Below are 16,762 nucleotides of genomic sequence, written 5' to 3' on the forward strand. Positions count from 1 at the left end.
TGTAAGCAATGTGGGTAAAAGTGAGAAAATAAGAGATAATGAAGGGGGGAGGAGTCAAGAGATACTTTTCTTGGGGCAAGTTTGATCGGATACAACGTTTTAACACATAAAACAAATACACGCGGGGCGGCACGGTGGTGTAGTGTTTAGCGCTGTCGCCTCACAGCAAGAAGGTCCGGGTTCGAGCCCCGTGGCCGGCGAGGGCCTTTCTGTGCGGAGTTTGCATGTTCTCCCCGTGTCCGCGTGGGTTTCCTCCGGGTGCTCCGGTTTCCCCCACAGTCCAAAGACATGCAGGTTAGGTTAACTGGTGACTCTAAATTGAGCGTAGGTGTGAATGTGAGTGTGAATGGTTGTCTGTGTCTATGTGTCAGCCCTGTGATGACCTGGCGACTTGTCCAGGGTGTACCCCGCCTTTCGCCCGTAGTCAGCTGGGATAGGCTCCAGCTTGCCTGCGACCCTGTAGAAGGATAAAGCGGCTAGAGATAATGAGATGAGATGAGATGAGACAAATACACGCGATGCGAGTGGTAAGATGGCGGCCGGAAGTCTGTGAGGCGCCAGGAGAGCTGTTATTCGTCTTTAAATGGTGTTTAGTACACGCTTTTAAATGGATTTTCAGGTGAGTGTGTGCTGCTGAAATCACTGTAGTGTTGAATTTTGTTTTTAAAATGTGTACTCCATATGTTTCCAGTCATAGACCTAGAAACGTTGATAGCTTCCGGTTCGTATGTCAACAAGGCCGCCATATTGTTCCGGGCATTGTTTCTGTGCGAATGAATGAATGAATGAATGCGAATGGTTGCTGGAACGTTCTGATTCATAATGCTGGATTTTTGTGCTGCTTGGGGTTGTAAAAGCTGTCTAGTATTAGAAACGCAGAGTACTGGAATAAACTTTATTTAATGCTATGCTAGTAACGTTAACTTTAATACAGTTTCACTGCTATCCTGCATTAAAGTGTTAGTCTTAGGAAAATAACGTCACTGCTGGGAATTATACCTTATAAAACTAGGCATGTTCAATAGTTTACTGTCTAAATCGGGAACATGTTCTGTTTAGTTGGTCAACTTTGACCCTTTAAGTCAAAGGAAGTGACGTCATATGCGCGACCCTTGAAAGTTCGTGGCATTTCTGGCTTCATCTGATTTGCAAAGTTTTTAACCATTTTTTCCCCCCACAGCAGAACTGAAAACAAAGTATGGCTCCTAAGAGGTGTGTCGTTCAAGACTGTGCAAGAATAGCTGATAAAAAAAGTGGAATTTCGATTCATTACAGCCCAGAGTCGACAGGGCGCTTATGGAATGAATGGGTTCGGTTTGTCCGGACAAACAGAGGTAACTTCAAGCCGACAGGACGCTTTGGGGTCTGCTCCATGCATTTTGAACAAGATAAATTTGTGAGGCAGATTCACATAGCGGGATTTCAGCGGCGTCTGGTGCGCGGAGCAGTTCCTACCATCTGGAAACAGAAGTCTGAAGCGCTGTCCCAAAAAGCTCACCGCACAGTGAGTGTTTAGCCTGTTGCTGGAATTTATTATTTGTCCTTTTAACTGATAGCAGTTCTGAAGTTTTATATAAGACTGGCAGTAATTAGGCACTTTTGCTTTCAGTGCTGGAGCGAGTGGCACGTTGTGCCATATGCATTGTGCGCAGCAGCCAGGAATTTGTTAGGGTTCACCTCCAAAACTAATATGTGGGATTTTGTACCGATACGAATGTATTGCTGTGTTCACACTTATACCGGTACGAAAGTGGTATAACTGTATCGATGCAAAGTATACCGGTACAGTTTAGCGCATCTGTCCACACTAGCGAGAAATGCTTGCGGTTTTCTTTCACGGTAGTTGAAATGCGCGTGCGCGAAATGTTTCCGTGGTTACCGAGTAACTTCCTTCCGAGAATATGGCGGATGAAACAACGTTTTTTTTTTGTTTTTTTTATTAAAGAAAAATCAATTGGCAGTACATTACACAGTAACAAAAAAGAACAATGTCATTACTAGTAATTACAAATAAGCACATTAATAAAATTGTAATTGCTATTGCTATCAGGGGGTTGAGCAATTCCAGCGTTATGGACGTGACACTTGAACTCAAAATGGCAACAAATGACCCAGTGCATGTTTTATTGTCTCCCAGTATTTAAACAGGTGTTGCATATTTTAAGGCTGTACCATACTGGAGAAGTGATAGAACAAGAACAATTCCCATAGTACATCTAGGGCATGCCAGAAAACGCCAATAAAAGATGCGTTATGGATGTGACAGAAAAAGTATCACTTTTCTTGGGTGACTGTACATTTTTATCAAACCCTGTGAAATTGTAAACCTAATGTCGAAATGGAGATATCCATTTGATAGAGGGGTCCAAGGTGAATATTAAAAAATCTTTGTTTAAAATATTTTGTATTTCATGCAGAGTTTCGGAAGGAAAAGTCAGCGTTATGGATGTGACGAAATTCCGTTATGGATGTGACGCGTCTGAAATAGACATGGCATATGTTTAGAAAATCAGCAATTTAACCACCATAACCCTTTGAAAAACTCTCTAAATATCAGCTAAAACTATCAAAGTTCTTAAATAATATTTAGGATGGCTATTGTTTTGTGGATTTTAGCATACATTTCTGTGGCTTGTGGCAATAATATAGAATTGTACATGATCAAAGTTGATTTTAGCTTGGGTTTTACATTATAAGAAAGACTGACAGTGACAATTGGCCCTTTTCCACTACCCTTTTTCAGCTCACTTCAGCTCGCTTCAGCCCGACACGGCTCGCGTTTCGACTACCAAAAACCAGCACGACTCAGCTCGTTTCAGCCCTGCTTAGCCCCTAAAACTCGCACCGTTTTGGAGTGGGGCTGAAGCGAGCCAAGCCGTGCCGAGTGAGGTTGGGGGCGTGAGCAGACACTCCCCTGTGCACTGATTGGTGAGAAGGAGTGTCCTCACATGCCCACACACGCCCCGCGAGCGCGCTGGGATCTGTAAACACCGTAAACCCGGAAGGAGAATAATTACGAATTATGAGAATTTCTGAAGCCTTATGCGCCTCGCCTCATCTATACGCTCTTGCCAGTATCTGTTGGCGTTGTCGGTGACAACAAGCCACAGCACCAAGACCAGCAACACTAACGACTCCATGTCCTCCATGTTTATTGTTTACTATTCGGGTCGTGAGACTACCGCTTAAAAGATCACTGAATCAGTGACATACAGAGCATCGTGGACGAGTTCGCGGAGCGCAAGGCTCGTCGTATGCCCTTCAAATAATGCGTGCAGTAGGCTATTGATGTTTTATTATGAGCCATGTACAGTATGTCGCCTAATGTTTTTTTGTTTCTGAGTTACATGTTCGTTTGAAGGACTTAATGTACAAAATAACATAGTTGCACCCCGTAGTGTTGAAATTGGTAAACACAGTGCATTCAGTGAGGTTTGCACCGCCCTCCTTTTATTTCTGACTCTTCCTGTCACCGTTGCAACCTCTGAGCGCTCATTCGTATGCCCTTCAAATAATGTGCGCAGTATAGGCTATTGATGTTTTATTATGAGCCATGTACAGTATCCTAATGTTTTTTGTTTCTGAGTTACATGTTCGTTTGAAGGACTTGATGTACTAAATAACATAGTTGCACCCGGTAGTGTTGAAATTGGTAAACACCGCAGTTGCGGACATTTTGTAGCCTAAAATGATGTTATGATAAGCTTTAATAAAGGGCCCGGTCATTTGCCCCGCCCCCGGTCCGGCTCTGACTTGTTCCGCCACTGTCACTGATGTCACTGTTTGCGCTGCTTAATGACATCACGTGACGTCCACCCACTTTCGCTAACTCCACCCAATGTGTCCACCCACTTCCAGCCAGCACGGTTCAGCGCGGTTGTAGTCGAAATGCAACTCCAACAGCCCCGCTCAGCTCGACTCAGCACGGCACGGCTCAGCCACGTTTGTAGTGGAAAAGCGGCAAAAGTTCTTAAATAATATTTAGGATGGCTATTGTTTTGCTGTTTTGTGGATTTTAGCATACATTTCTGTGGCTTGTGGCAATAATATAGAATTGTACATGATCAAAGTTGGTTTTAGCTTGGGTTTTACATTATAAGAAAGAAAGACTGACAGTGACATATTAGGTTGGTTACAAATTGGTTCAACTTATTCACATCTGTAAAATACAGGCCTAGGTGAGATCTCTGGGAGTGGTTTTGATGTATTACATGTTGCTTTATTTTTGCATGGTGAGGTTGACATTTACATGGAATTGCCCTGTTACAGATTTACAGGCAAGTTAAAAATATATACAGAGTTCAGCGCAAGCATTGATAGTCCTATTAGCTTTCAAATTGGGGGAGCACAGTATAGAATACACATATTGGCTCATTTCATTCTGAAAGGCACAGAATGATGGCTTGCTGCCCAGGAATTTACCTCTGTGTATGTGATATTTAGCCATTAAAATGATAAGGTTAATGATGTGTGTGTGTGTGTGTGTGTGTGCTACTGCGTGTTTCACAATCTGGGAGACCAAGGCCCAATCCCAATTCTAATTTCTACCCCTACCCCTTCCCCTCCGCCTTCCCCTTGAAACTGAGCTACAAGGGATAGGGCTTGAAATTCAACCCTTACGTATTGGGATAGCCCTTCAACGATCGCATACGTCATCGCGTACCTCCGTCAGCGTTTACGTTAGCAAAACGCGACCAAATGCGTCATTGGCTGCGACCAGCCGCTACAGTCAGAGCCAGAAATCTCTGCTGGCAGGGTGCGATTTGTTAACTAACACCACTGAATGGGATATCTTTGGCGCTTCGTGCACCACATCCGACAGAATGAGGTGTCAGAACACTCATGTAAACAATAAAAGCGAGAATAACAGAACAAAACGTACGCAGTCAAGCAACCGAAAACAATACTTACTCCCAAAGCTTTTTAGCAGCAGCTTGGATTTCAGAAATCGCTGCTCATTCTCAGCTCGAAAGCGAATCAAGCGGCGTGTTTCCTCTGGATAACAACTTAAAACACGTAAATAATGGAGAAAATACATTTATGACAATCTTTCGCCGCGGGAACCGCCATCTTTCTGAAATCCGCATGAAATCTCGCTGAAATCCGCATGGCATTGTGGGAAATCACTCAAACCCCTTCGTTCGGAGTCAGCTCCAGGAAAATCTCCGTTTGGAGGGGTACAGAAGCCCTACCCCTTCCCCTACCCCTCTGCGTTAACTGGGATTGGGATACCCCTACCCCTTCACGTGAACGCGCAAAATGGAGGGGAAGGGCCAAGGGGTTGGTCCAAGGGGTGAAATGGGATTCGGCCCAAAAAGAACATCCTTCCAGTATAGTACAAATTTCTCCCCTGTTACCTTTGAAATAAAACCACAAAGATCGTACCAAAAATCATACACAAAAGGGCAATACCAAAACAAGTGAATAACAGACTCAGGGTATGACTGACAAAACGTACAATCCTCTTCAATGTCAAGTTTGAATTTAATGTAGGATTTAGCTGGATATATTCTATGTAATAACTTAAAAGTGACTTCTTTTACTTTATTGGAGATAAGAAAACGGTTTGGCAGAAGCCAGACCTTCCTCCACTTTATATCCTTCACAAGTTGATTCCAGTAAAGGGCAATTCCATGTAAATGTCAACCTCACCATGCAAAAATAAAGCAACATGTAATACATCAAAACCACTCCCAGAGAGATCACCTAGGCCTGTATTTTACAGATGTGAATAAGCTGAACCAATTTGTAACCAACCTAATACGTCACTGTCAGTCTTTCTTATAATGTAAAACCCAAGCTAAAATCAACTTTGATCATGTACAATTCTATATTATTGCCACAAGCCACAGAAATGTATGCTAAAATCCACAAAACAGCAAAACAATAGCCATCCTAAATATTATTTAAGAACTTTGATAGTTTTAGCTGATATTTAGAGAGTTTTTCAAAGGGTTATGGTGGTTAAATTGCTGATTTTCTAAACATATGCCATGTCTATTTCAGACGCGTCACATCCATAACGGAATTTCGTCACATCCATAACGCTGACTTTTCCTTCCGAAACTCTGCATGAAATACAAAATATTTTAAACAAAGATTTTTTAATATTCACCTTGGACCCCTCTATCAAATGGATATCTCCGTTTCGACATTAGGTTTACGATTTCACAGAGTTTAATAAAAATGTACAGTCACCCAAGAAAAGTGATACTTTTTCTGTCACATCCATAACTCATCTTTTATTGGCGTTTTCTGGCATGCCCTAGATGTACTATGGGAATTGTTCTTGTTCTATCACTTCTCCAGTATGGTACAGCCTTGAAATATGCAACACCTGTTTAAATACTGGGAGACAATAAAACATGCACTGGGTCATTTGTTGCCATTTTGAGTTCAAGTGTCACGTCCATAACGCTGGAATTGCTCTAAACTACTGAGTGTGGTGTACCAGATGTCTCTTTTTGGAGCAGTGTTCTCACAAGCTTATTACTGCATGATATTGAGAGCAAGCTTTCTCCTATGGGGGTAGAAGTTGGTGAGAATGTTAGTGTGAGTGTGTGGTGTATTCTTGCTTGACCCCTGTATAACATACATATGGGAGCGGATGAAACAACGTGCAGGGGCGGTCTTAACATAGAGGCATAGGTAGGCGGCTGCTTGGGGCCCCCACCAACGGTCGTAGTAGGGGGGGCCCCCAACCACATACATGTCAACCTATACGGAATGTCCGTATTTTATACGGATTTGATTCAATAAACGTAGTATACGGGCGTATAAATAAAGTTATACGGATTCTATTAAAAAAACTTCAATATTTTATTTAGAGCTATAATCAATTCCCACGATGATAAAAGAGCGCATAACATTTACAAACGTACTGTACGCCACAGACAGACAGTAAAGAGTGTTATGAAATCGCGCGTTATCTTGTGGTAGCGAGACTTCGTTCCACTTTTGATCATGCGCACAGGGGCGTAGCACCAAATTCTGGGCCCTATGCACAAGCAGTGACCATGGGCCCCCCCCCAAAAAAAGCTCAGCAGTTAACAATGCTGAAAGTATCTAACAACAAGGGCGTACTACCAGTCCAGTCAGTTATGTAGCCACACATTAATCTAACAACTCTTAAATGAATAAAAAACCCTAATCACACAATACTTCACTGAATCTTTGTTTTATTTGCAGAATGATTAAAAGTTGTAACAGTAAATGCCACCAAAGGTCACCAAACACCTATGACATTGAGACTAAATTAGGCTATTAGCCTAATTACGTTATGGCCCAGTAATAAATATTAATTTAATTTTTGATTAGTATACTATTGGAATGTAGGCTATTTGCTTTCACATTTGGGCTCACCTTTCTTGGGAAAGAAGTTTGTGAGCAGTTGCTTTCCCTCATTTCTTTTCTTGTCTCTTTCCTGCCTCTCTTTTTATTTCTGAAAACCGGATTTTGTTTTCTTGTTCATCATCTTCCATAGCACAGATAGCCTACAATGCGCATGCGCTGCTTCAGCAGAATGAACGCTACGTTAAATGCGCCGAGTTAAAAAGCCCGGTGAAAGCGGACTAAACCATTTCGTGCAAAGGGTGGGGGGGCCTGTCCCCGGACACTATATGTAGGCTAGGACACACAATTCAATCCATTAATCAAACGATTTATTTACCCAAAACATTACATTTACATTAGTTAGCAACATATATTGTGATCTTTAAATGGTATTGATATTTAAAGGAAAATAAAATTACAGACTCCTCAAGGGCCCTCCCCCCACTTGGGGCCCTGGTAACTCAGTCCCCCTTTTCCCCCCACTACGACGCCCCTGCATGCGCACACCGCATTGCGAGAATCCCGCCAACCGGGAAGTCATAGACGCCGGCTTCTGCGTAGAATCGTACGTCATCCTCACCCGAGAATAAAGATGCCTCATTCATGTGCTGCGTTTAACTGTACCAACAGGTTTATCGTTCAAACGAGATCACATGGGATTACCTTTCACAGGTGAGACTGGAAAAATACTTTTCATTGTATTTGGTCATTATAACGTAATTTTACGAACAGATTTTCCTGACTTTGTGGCTAATATGAAGTCTCGCGCATAATAGCCGCTCGGTGAAACCTGTCTCCAAACAACGAAGTACAGGGAGTGCAGAATTATTCGGCAAATGAGTATGTTGACCACATTACCCTCTCTATGCATGTTGGCCTACTCCAAGCTGCATAGGCTTGAAAGCCTCCTACCAATTAAGCATACCAGGTGATGTGCATCTCTGTAATGAAAAGGGGTGTGGTCTAATGACATCAACACCCTATATCAGGTGTGCAAAATTATTAGGCAACTTCCTTTCCTTTGGCAAAATGGGTCAGAAGAGGGATTTGACGGACTCAGAAAAGTCAAAAATAGTGACATATATTGCAAAGGGATGGAGCACTCTTAAAATTGCCCAGCTTTTGAAGCGTGACCATCGAACAATCAAGCGCTTCATTCAAAATAGTCAACAGGGTCGCAAGAAGCGCGTTGAAAAAAAAAAAGGCGCAAACTAACTGCCCGTGAACTGAGGAAAGTCAAGCGTGAAGCTGCCAAGATGCCACTCGCCACCAGTTTTGCCATATTTCAGAGCTGCAACATCACTGGAGTGTCAAAAAGCACAAGGTGTGCAATACTCAGGGACACGGCCAAGGTAACAAAGGCTGAAAAACGACCACCACTGAACAAGACACACAAGATGAAACGTCAAGACTGGGCCAAGAAGTATCACAAGACTGATTTTTCTAAGGTCTTATGGACAGATGAAATGAGAGTGAGTCTTGATGGGCCAGATGGATGGGCTCGTGGCTGGATCAGCAAAGGGCAGAGAGCTCCAGTCCGACTCAGACGCCAGCAAGGTGGAGGTGGGGTACTGGTATGGGCTGGTATCATCAAAGATGAGCTTGTGGGACCTTTTCGGGTTGAGGATGGCGTCAAGCTCGACTCCCAGTCCTATTGTCAGTTTTTGGAAGACACCTTCAAGCAGTGGTACAGGAAGAAGTCAGCATCCTTCAAGAAAAACATGATTTTCATGCAGGACAATGCTCCATCACACGCATCCAAGTACTCCACAGCATGGCTGGCCAGAAAGGGTCTAAAGGAAGAAAGATTAATGACGTGGCCTCCTTGTTCACCTGATCTGAACCCCATAGAAAACCTGTGGTCCCTCATCAAATGTGAGATCTGCAAGGAGGGGAAACAGTACACATCTCTGAACAGTGTCTGGGAGGCTGTGGTTGCTGCTGCACACAATGTTGATCGCAAACAGATCAAAACACTGACCGAATCCATGGATGGCAGGCTTTTGAGTGTCCTTGTAAAGAAAGGCGGCTATATTAGTCACTGATTTGTTGTTTTTTTGTTGTTTTTGAATGCCAGCAATGTATATTAGTGAATGTTGAGTTGTTATATTGGTTTCCCTGGTGAAAATAAATGAGTGAAATGGGTATATGTTTGTTTTTTGTTAAGTTGCCTAATAATTATGCACAGTTATAGTCACCTGCACACACAGAGATCCTCCTAAGATAGCTAAAACTAAGAAAGCCCTACTCCAACTTCCAAAAATACTCAGCTTTGATATTTATGAGTCTTTTGGGTTCATCAAGAACATAGTTGTTTTTCAATAATAAAACTAATCCTCAAAAATACAACTTGCCTAATAATTCTGCACTCCCTGTATTTCCTTCGTAACTACGCTGATAACACTGTGTTTTTGTCAAACATTAGAGCTTTGGAGCTCATTCTGAAGGTTTATTGTTATTAATATTGAATAAAAAGTAACTGGGATATATCATTGTTGATTATCATTCAAATTTTAGGTAAATTATTTTAATTTGCATCTTATACGGATTTTATAAGGGAAATACGGATTTTGGAAGTTGCTTATACAGGTTTGATTGACCAAAGGTTGACATGTATGCAACCATCTCATCTCATTATCTCTAGCCGCTTTATCCTTCTACAGGGTCGCAGGCAAGCTGGAGCCTATCCCAGCTGACTACGGGCGAAAGGCGGGGTACACCCTGGACAAGTCGCCAGGTCATCACAGGGCTGACACATAGACACAGACAACCATTCACACTCACATTCACACCTACGCTCAATTTAGGAGGGGTTTACATTAGACCGTATCAGCGGATCATCAGATTAACGTTTTTAAAACGATTAGTGTGCACACAGCAACGCCAATACACGATTCGCGTGCACACAGCAACGCCAATACACGGATACGCTCCGCTCCGCAGGCATCCTGCGCTCCAAATCACTCCGCCCTGAACAGCAAGTGCCCTCTGGAGGGTGCGCACTCCGGCCCTGCGCAGCTCACAGAGCGCGCGAGTGAAGCGCACGAGCAGTGACTCGGGACTGAGCCGCTGTGTGTGTGATCCCAGTGCATGTCGGGTATGCGCGTCACTTACCACTTGCAAGTGGAAGGATGGCAAGCCTAAAGACAATCATAACTACACAATGGGCAGTATTTGCATCAGTATTTGCAGTATTTTCATACTTTTATACTCTTTTTAATGAAAGGTGATACAAGGCGGAAGTCCGTGCCGTTTTTCAGCAGTCGCGTCACATGACCAATGCCAGCGAATCAGGAAGGTGGATGTCACAGTGACATTGTCCAATGACGACGCCAGCTAGAGCTCAGCACAGCGTATCCGTGTATCCTCAATGTTTACACAGCACCGGACCACACACGATCTGGATTGAATACGTGGACCCTGGCGGATTCCCGTTTCCCGGTGTTTTAATGTAAATGGACAGTGCATCCGCGAAGAAAACGAGACAGATACGGTCTAATGTAAACTTGGCCTTAGAGTCACCAGTTAACCTAACCTGCATGTCTTTGGACTGTGGGGGAAACCGGAGCACCCGGAGGAAACCCACGCGGACACGGGGAGAACATGCAAACTCCACGCAGAAAGGCCCTCGCCGGCCACAGGGCTCGAACCTGGACCTTCTTGCTGTGAGGCGACAGCGCTAACCACTACACCACCGTGCCGCCGGCCCCCAACCAACCTCAAGAAAAAGCCCCTTATCATGATTCATGAACACTTCAAAAGTATGGTACATTTTACTAATATTCCTAAGAAATACGTTGAAGTAGTAGTTAAAATGTCCAGTTCATGGTTATCTGTCCCTACACATACACCCCATACTTTCACAATGAAATGGACTAGTCCATAACGCTGCGCAGCGCAGCGCGAAAGGTAAACACGTAGTGACAGGAGTCTGAACAACGCGAAAATGAAAAGGAGTTACCCAAGCGGATCAAAAAAAAGAAAAAAGCGAAAAGACGCTGACACACACACAAACGCTCACTCACTCACTCACACAGAGAAACACTCACTCTCTCTCTCACACACACACGCACACAATCATGTACATAGTTTTATTTATAGAATGTTTGAAATGTTCTGATCTTTAAAAAAAAAAAAACAGTGCTGGTTTTCCTGGCATTTTGGCAAAGACAGATGTTATCTGAAATCTTGTTCTCTGTTGGGTTCCATCATGACTATTAGTTTGTGTAGTGCTACACTTTGTGTGTTCTCTGCTTTCCATCTTCATTTTGGAGTAAAGAAGTGTATGCAGGGTTTAAAGGGGAATGGTTTTTTTTCTCCTCTCCAACTTTTACTTCCCTATAGATTAGCTTTACCTGCCTAGCCACCATGCAGTCGGTACATTTTTTTTTTTTTCCGGATCGGATGAGGGGGGCCCCATACATACCTTCGCCTGGGGCCCCCAATTTGCAAAATCCACCACTGACAACGTGTGTGTGCTTTTTGTTGTCAATGTACAGTCTGTATTTCTGGTGGTCATTTATTCAGTCGAATCGTATAAAACGCACGAGGCAGTTGAGAAAGAAACAAACACTACGTTCAGACTGCAACCTGAAACGACCCATATCCGATTTGTTGTGAAATCCGATTTTTTTTGTTAGGCCGTTCACATTACCAATTATATGAGACTTGTATGCGATCTCCAATATGAACGGAAAACGACCCAAAAGTGTCCCGCATGCGCAAATTGACACGTAATAAGCACATCTACGTAATACGTAAACAAAAAAAAGCGCACTCTTCATGTTTAATGATTTCTTTTTTTTTTATTATCTGGTTAGTGTTAAAGTGTGAGGTCTCGTGTGTGTTTTTGTTTCTGAACTGAAATGAAAACGTGTAGCCTGGTAACGAGGGTTGACTCCTAAATGTCTCTCTAATTTCTATATAAGTGCACTACATGTTACTAGGAAGTAATGGATTTTTAAACTCTATATAGTGCACTCGAGCTTCAGTAGGCAGTCATTTGGGATACGGCCGCTGTATTACCAAACTCTTAATTCAGGCTTAATAATTTGCACATATTTATTTCATCATATTAATAAACTTTTTCTACATTTTTATAAATATTTATTTAGATTGTTTATAGCCAGCTGAATTCTGCAGCTTCTCTCAGCGCTGGCTCAAGGTGCATAAACACCAGTGCAGTTTGCTATGGAGATGAGGCGAGACCTGGCGATGTGGTTTTTGTGGCGGCGGCGGAGGAACTCACACAATAATCTGATTAATGTGGGCAGCAGACTAATGAGACCGAAGGTGTCAAATTACTGGAAATTTCCAGAACAATCTTATCTTGTAATACAGGATGGTTTAAGTTATAAATCAGTTATAGAAACTGTTTTATTTAATCAGGCTAACAGATCAACATCCAGGTCCCTACCAAATCCACCATTAGCTTGATCAATTCTATAAAAGTCTATTTAAATTCTGAAAACTGTACAAATGTTGTTGTTTTCCACCAAAGAGGTGGGATTAGCCAACGCAGAATAGTGACGTTTGTCTCTTGTTGATGACGTGTACGTCGCATGAATGCGACCTGTCCGGTCAAGGCCTCTGCATGCTCTTGCGACAAGGCTTTCGCAGATAGCTTTTCGCAGACAGTTGTAATTTATTGTTGAGTGGGGAGTAATAGGCGTGCGCGATGTTATTCACTGCCACAACGCAAGGGGGCGCAAAGTCGCGAAATCGCTAGGAGTAGTTGGTGGGTGTGGTTAGTGGAGTGTTTATCCTCCGGTTACTTATAATGACTAGAACTGGAGTCGTATAGATGTACATACTTCCTCGATCAACCGCTCTTCGTGCTGCTCCATCTTCGCTCATGTTTTTAAAAATGGCGGTCGTGAAAACAAACCAAACCGGGAAAGTAGGGAAGCGGAAGTGCGTGTACAGCGGATGTAGAGTGGACCAATCAGAGCCCTCTTGTCTGCGACGCTGTCTGCGAGGCTTCTGCGGTGGTCACAATTTTTGGGAGGTGCACGCAGAGCGTCTGCGAAGGTGGGGGGGCTACGCAGACACTGTCTGCGACGCCGTCTGCGAGGACTGGGTTGTCAGCATAAATTGGCCTTCAGACTGCAGGTGCATGTGAAAATATCGAATATGCATCGGATTTAGGACCACATATCCAAGCGGCCTGGGTCGCATGTGAAAAAATCGGATCTGTGTCGTTCACGCTACGTTCACACTGCAAGGCTTAATGCTCAATTCCGATTTTTTTGTGAAATCCGATTTTTTTGTGAGGTCGTTCAACAAATATATATATATATATATATATATATATATATATATATATATAACAAATATATGCGACTTGTATGTGATCCTCAGTATGAACGAAAAGCGACCTAAAAGTGTTCCGCATGCGCATTGCAGGATACGACGACGTCACACGCAGTGAGCATGGCCAGTGTTTACGGAAGTAAAACCGCCTGGTTGCGGTATGACCCATCCAATCTAGCTTGAATAGCTGTATCCCCCCAAATGGAAATCAGCTCCCTAACCTCTGCGTCCTTCCATTGAGAAGATTCAGAACCTTCACAGCCCGAAGCGTCCCTCGCATTGATGTCATGCGCAGGGGCGCAGATACGTTTTTTGAACTGGGGGGGGGGACAAAGCTGCCAGCAAACCAACCCCAACCCCGATATGCCTGTCAAACTTCTTGTGGGTTACCATAGCAACCAAGCTCGAGCTCGCAACCTGTGCAGTCTGCGCAGCTCAACCAACCGAATATCAGTCTTTGTTTTATGTGAGTTGTTGCAACTATGTATACACTGCTGTGCACCTCAATAAACCGAATGGTAATTAGTCTTTTGATTTTTCCGTGAGGTTTGCCTTATGCAAAGAAAGACAGCATAGACGTTTTTTCCTCCCTATAAGTGGGGGGGACCGAACGAGGTGAATTTAAATCTGGGTGGGACGAATCCCACTTGTCCCACCCTCTATCTGCACCCGTGATTATGCGCCATGTTGTTGTAACTTTTTTTGAGAGACCCGCCGCCTACTTCAGCGCAGAATAGTGACGTTTGTGGCTTGTTGATGACGTGTAAGTCGGATGAATGCGACCTGGCGGTTCAGACTGAAGTCGCATATGAAAAGAGCGGATAGGAATCGGAATTAGGACCACATATCCAAACGGCCTGGGTCGGATTTGAAAAAATCGGATCCGCGTCGTTCATATTGTCAATAAAAGATCGGATACAGGTCACATATGGGCGAAAAGATCGGATTTGAGTCACTTCAGCCTGCAGTGTGAACGTAGCCTCAGATTGTCAATAACAAATCGGATACAGGTCGCATATGGGCAAAAAAATCGGATATGGGTCGCTTCAGGGTGCAGTCTGAACGTAGTCAGAAAACGAATTTCCCTTTCTCCCTCTTCCCTTCTCTTCCCCTCCCTTTCTCTCCCCTTTCTCTGCTCCATGTAGCTCCACGGTCGTTTTGAGCCATTTTGAGGTTTTATTTTAGTGTTGTGACGTTTGCGAACGAACCGATTCTTTTGAACGGCTCCTAGGCATGAACGATGAGAACCGAGTCTCGAGCTGGGGGAGCCGTCCTTTCTGTCGTTCTTTTTTTCTGGACTGTGTTTCAGATGAAAAAGCTCCTCCTTTACTCCTCCTCCCTTCACTGAGTTAGGGAAAGGTTACGGTGAGGCACAGTGGTGCCTATTTGTCTGATATGCAAATGTAGCCATCAGACAAATAGGCACCGATGTGGCAGTGGGAGGGAGGGAGGGAGGTGGCCATCAGAGCGCAGCCCTTTGTGGTCCTGCTGCTTGCACATGCGCTCTCCAGAAAGAAAAAAAACCCCTGCGTGGCTGTGTTTCAGAGTAGGGGGTTGGGGGAGGGACGGCGCCAGTTGTGCACGCTGTCTTCACGTGTACCCAAAAAAAACCCACGTGTGAGAGCCAGTAGGAGAGATCTTCAGTTCAGTTGCAGTCGGAGTGAGGAGGAGAACAGACGTGGATTTGGAAATGAGCCAGAGGAAAAGGAGCACCGTGTGGGCGCACTTCACCCGTGAGCCGAACAACAAAGCCACATGCAACATTTGCCAGAAAAGCATTTCTTTCAAGTCGGGGTCAACAAACAATCTGCACAGGCATTTAAAAACACAGCACCCAGCCGTGCGAGTCACAGGGCTGCGCACAGGGCCGACTGCAACAACCAGCAAGGTACGTCCAGAAATATTGATGTCACTGTCTAAGCAGAGGGCGCTGGCTTCTTAAAACTGAATAAATATTTAAAAATGAGCCAGTCTTTTGAACGGCTCTTTTCAAAGAACGGATCACAAAGATGCGGATCCCATCAAAGAGCCGTAAATCCCATCTCTACCTGTTTTATTTACAGCTGGAAAGCACGTGCGTATTGCCGGAAGAAGTAGGAATGGTTGAGTGCGCATGCGCATTATATTTGTATCGATACAGAGCCGCTAAATCTGTGCACACTACAGCGAAGCGCTACAGTACCGGTACGAAACCCATACATTTGTGGGTTTCGTACCGGTATAGTTGCTAGTGTGGACAGGTGTTGCGGTACGAAAGTAGTATCGTATCGGTACAAAATCCCTAGTGTGGACAGGGTATATGGGTTTCGTAGCGCTTCGCTGTAGTGTGGACAGATGAAGTGGTTCTGTATCGATACAAATATCATGCGCAATGAACCATTCCTACTTCTTCCGGCAATACGCACGTACTTTCCAGCTGTAAATAAAACGTCAGAATGGCTCAAAACGACCGTGGAGCTACATGGAGCAGAGGGAGAAAGGGAGGGGAAGAGACGGGAGGGGGGAGAAAGGGAGATTCGTTTTCTTTGTTTCTTTCTCAACTGCCTCGCCCGTTTTATACGATTCGACTGAATACATGACCACCAGAAATACAGACTGCACACTGACAACAAAAAGCACACACACGTCGTTTTAGACTGGTACCAACATTCAAAAAAGTGCTTATTTAAGGAGTTAAAGGCATTTTTGAGACAAAGTCGGCAAACAGTCTTATTTTGTCAATTTGGGTGTGCCGAATTCAAATCTGCAATATGCCAAGTTCTATCTGACCTCTGTTGACCTCTCGAGGTCATTGAACTTTGGGCCTGTAAACGTCTCAGCTGAACCCAGTTTCTCAGCTTTCTAATGCCGCTTTTCCACTACAAACGCGGCTGAGTTGGGCTGAGCGGGGCTGTTGGAGTTGCATTTCGACTACAACCGCGCTGAACCGTGCTGGCTGGAAGTGGGTGGACACATTGGGTGGAGTTAGCGAAAGTGGGTGGACGTCACGTGATGTCACTGTTTGCGCTGCTTAACGACATCAGTGACCTTTTAAGCGGTAGTCTCACAACCCGGATAGTAGGGTTGGGCAGTATCCAAATTTTGACACCTTTAAACTGTCTCTGTGTTTTCCCGGGGT

General features: G+C 44.1%; 1 protein-coding gene across 3 annotated transcripts in view; it reads left to right on the plus strand.

Annotated features, from left to right (window-relative positions):
- Positions 1-765: 765 nt before the first annotated feature.
- The window catches only part of LOC132879973 (tripartite motif-containing protein 16-like), a 67,115-nt gene continuing 51,118 nt past the window's right edge, over positions 766-16,762 (plus strand). Inside the window, exon 1 of one of the 3 annotated variants that reach the window (XM_060913757.1) lies at positions 766-1,504. In XM_060913757.1, coding sequence (XP_060769740.1) covers positions 1,199-1,504 — 306 coding nt within the window. In that variant the 5' untranslated portion in view covers positions 766-1,198. Of the gene's footprint in view, positions 1,505-15,145; positions 15,533-16,762 lie in introns of those variants that run through there. The other 2 variants (XM_060913760.1, XM_060913759.1) reach the window with 2 other exon arrangements.

Source organism: Neoarius graeffei, chromosome 2 (genome assembly GCF_027579695.1).
Source record: "Neoarius graeffei isolate fNeoGra1 chromosome 2, fNeoGra1.pri, whole genome shotgun sequence".
NCBI classification, from domain to species: Eukaryota; Metazoa; Chordata; class Actinopteri; order Siluriformes; family Ariidae; genus Neoarius; species Neoarius graeffei.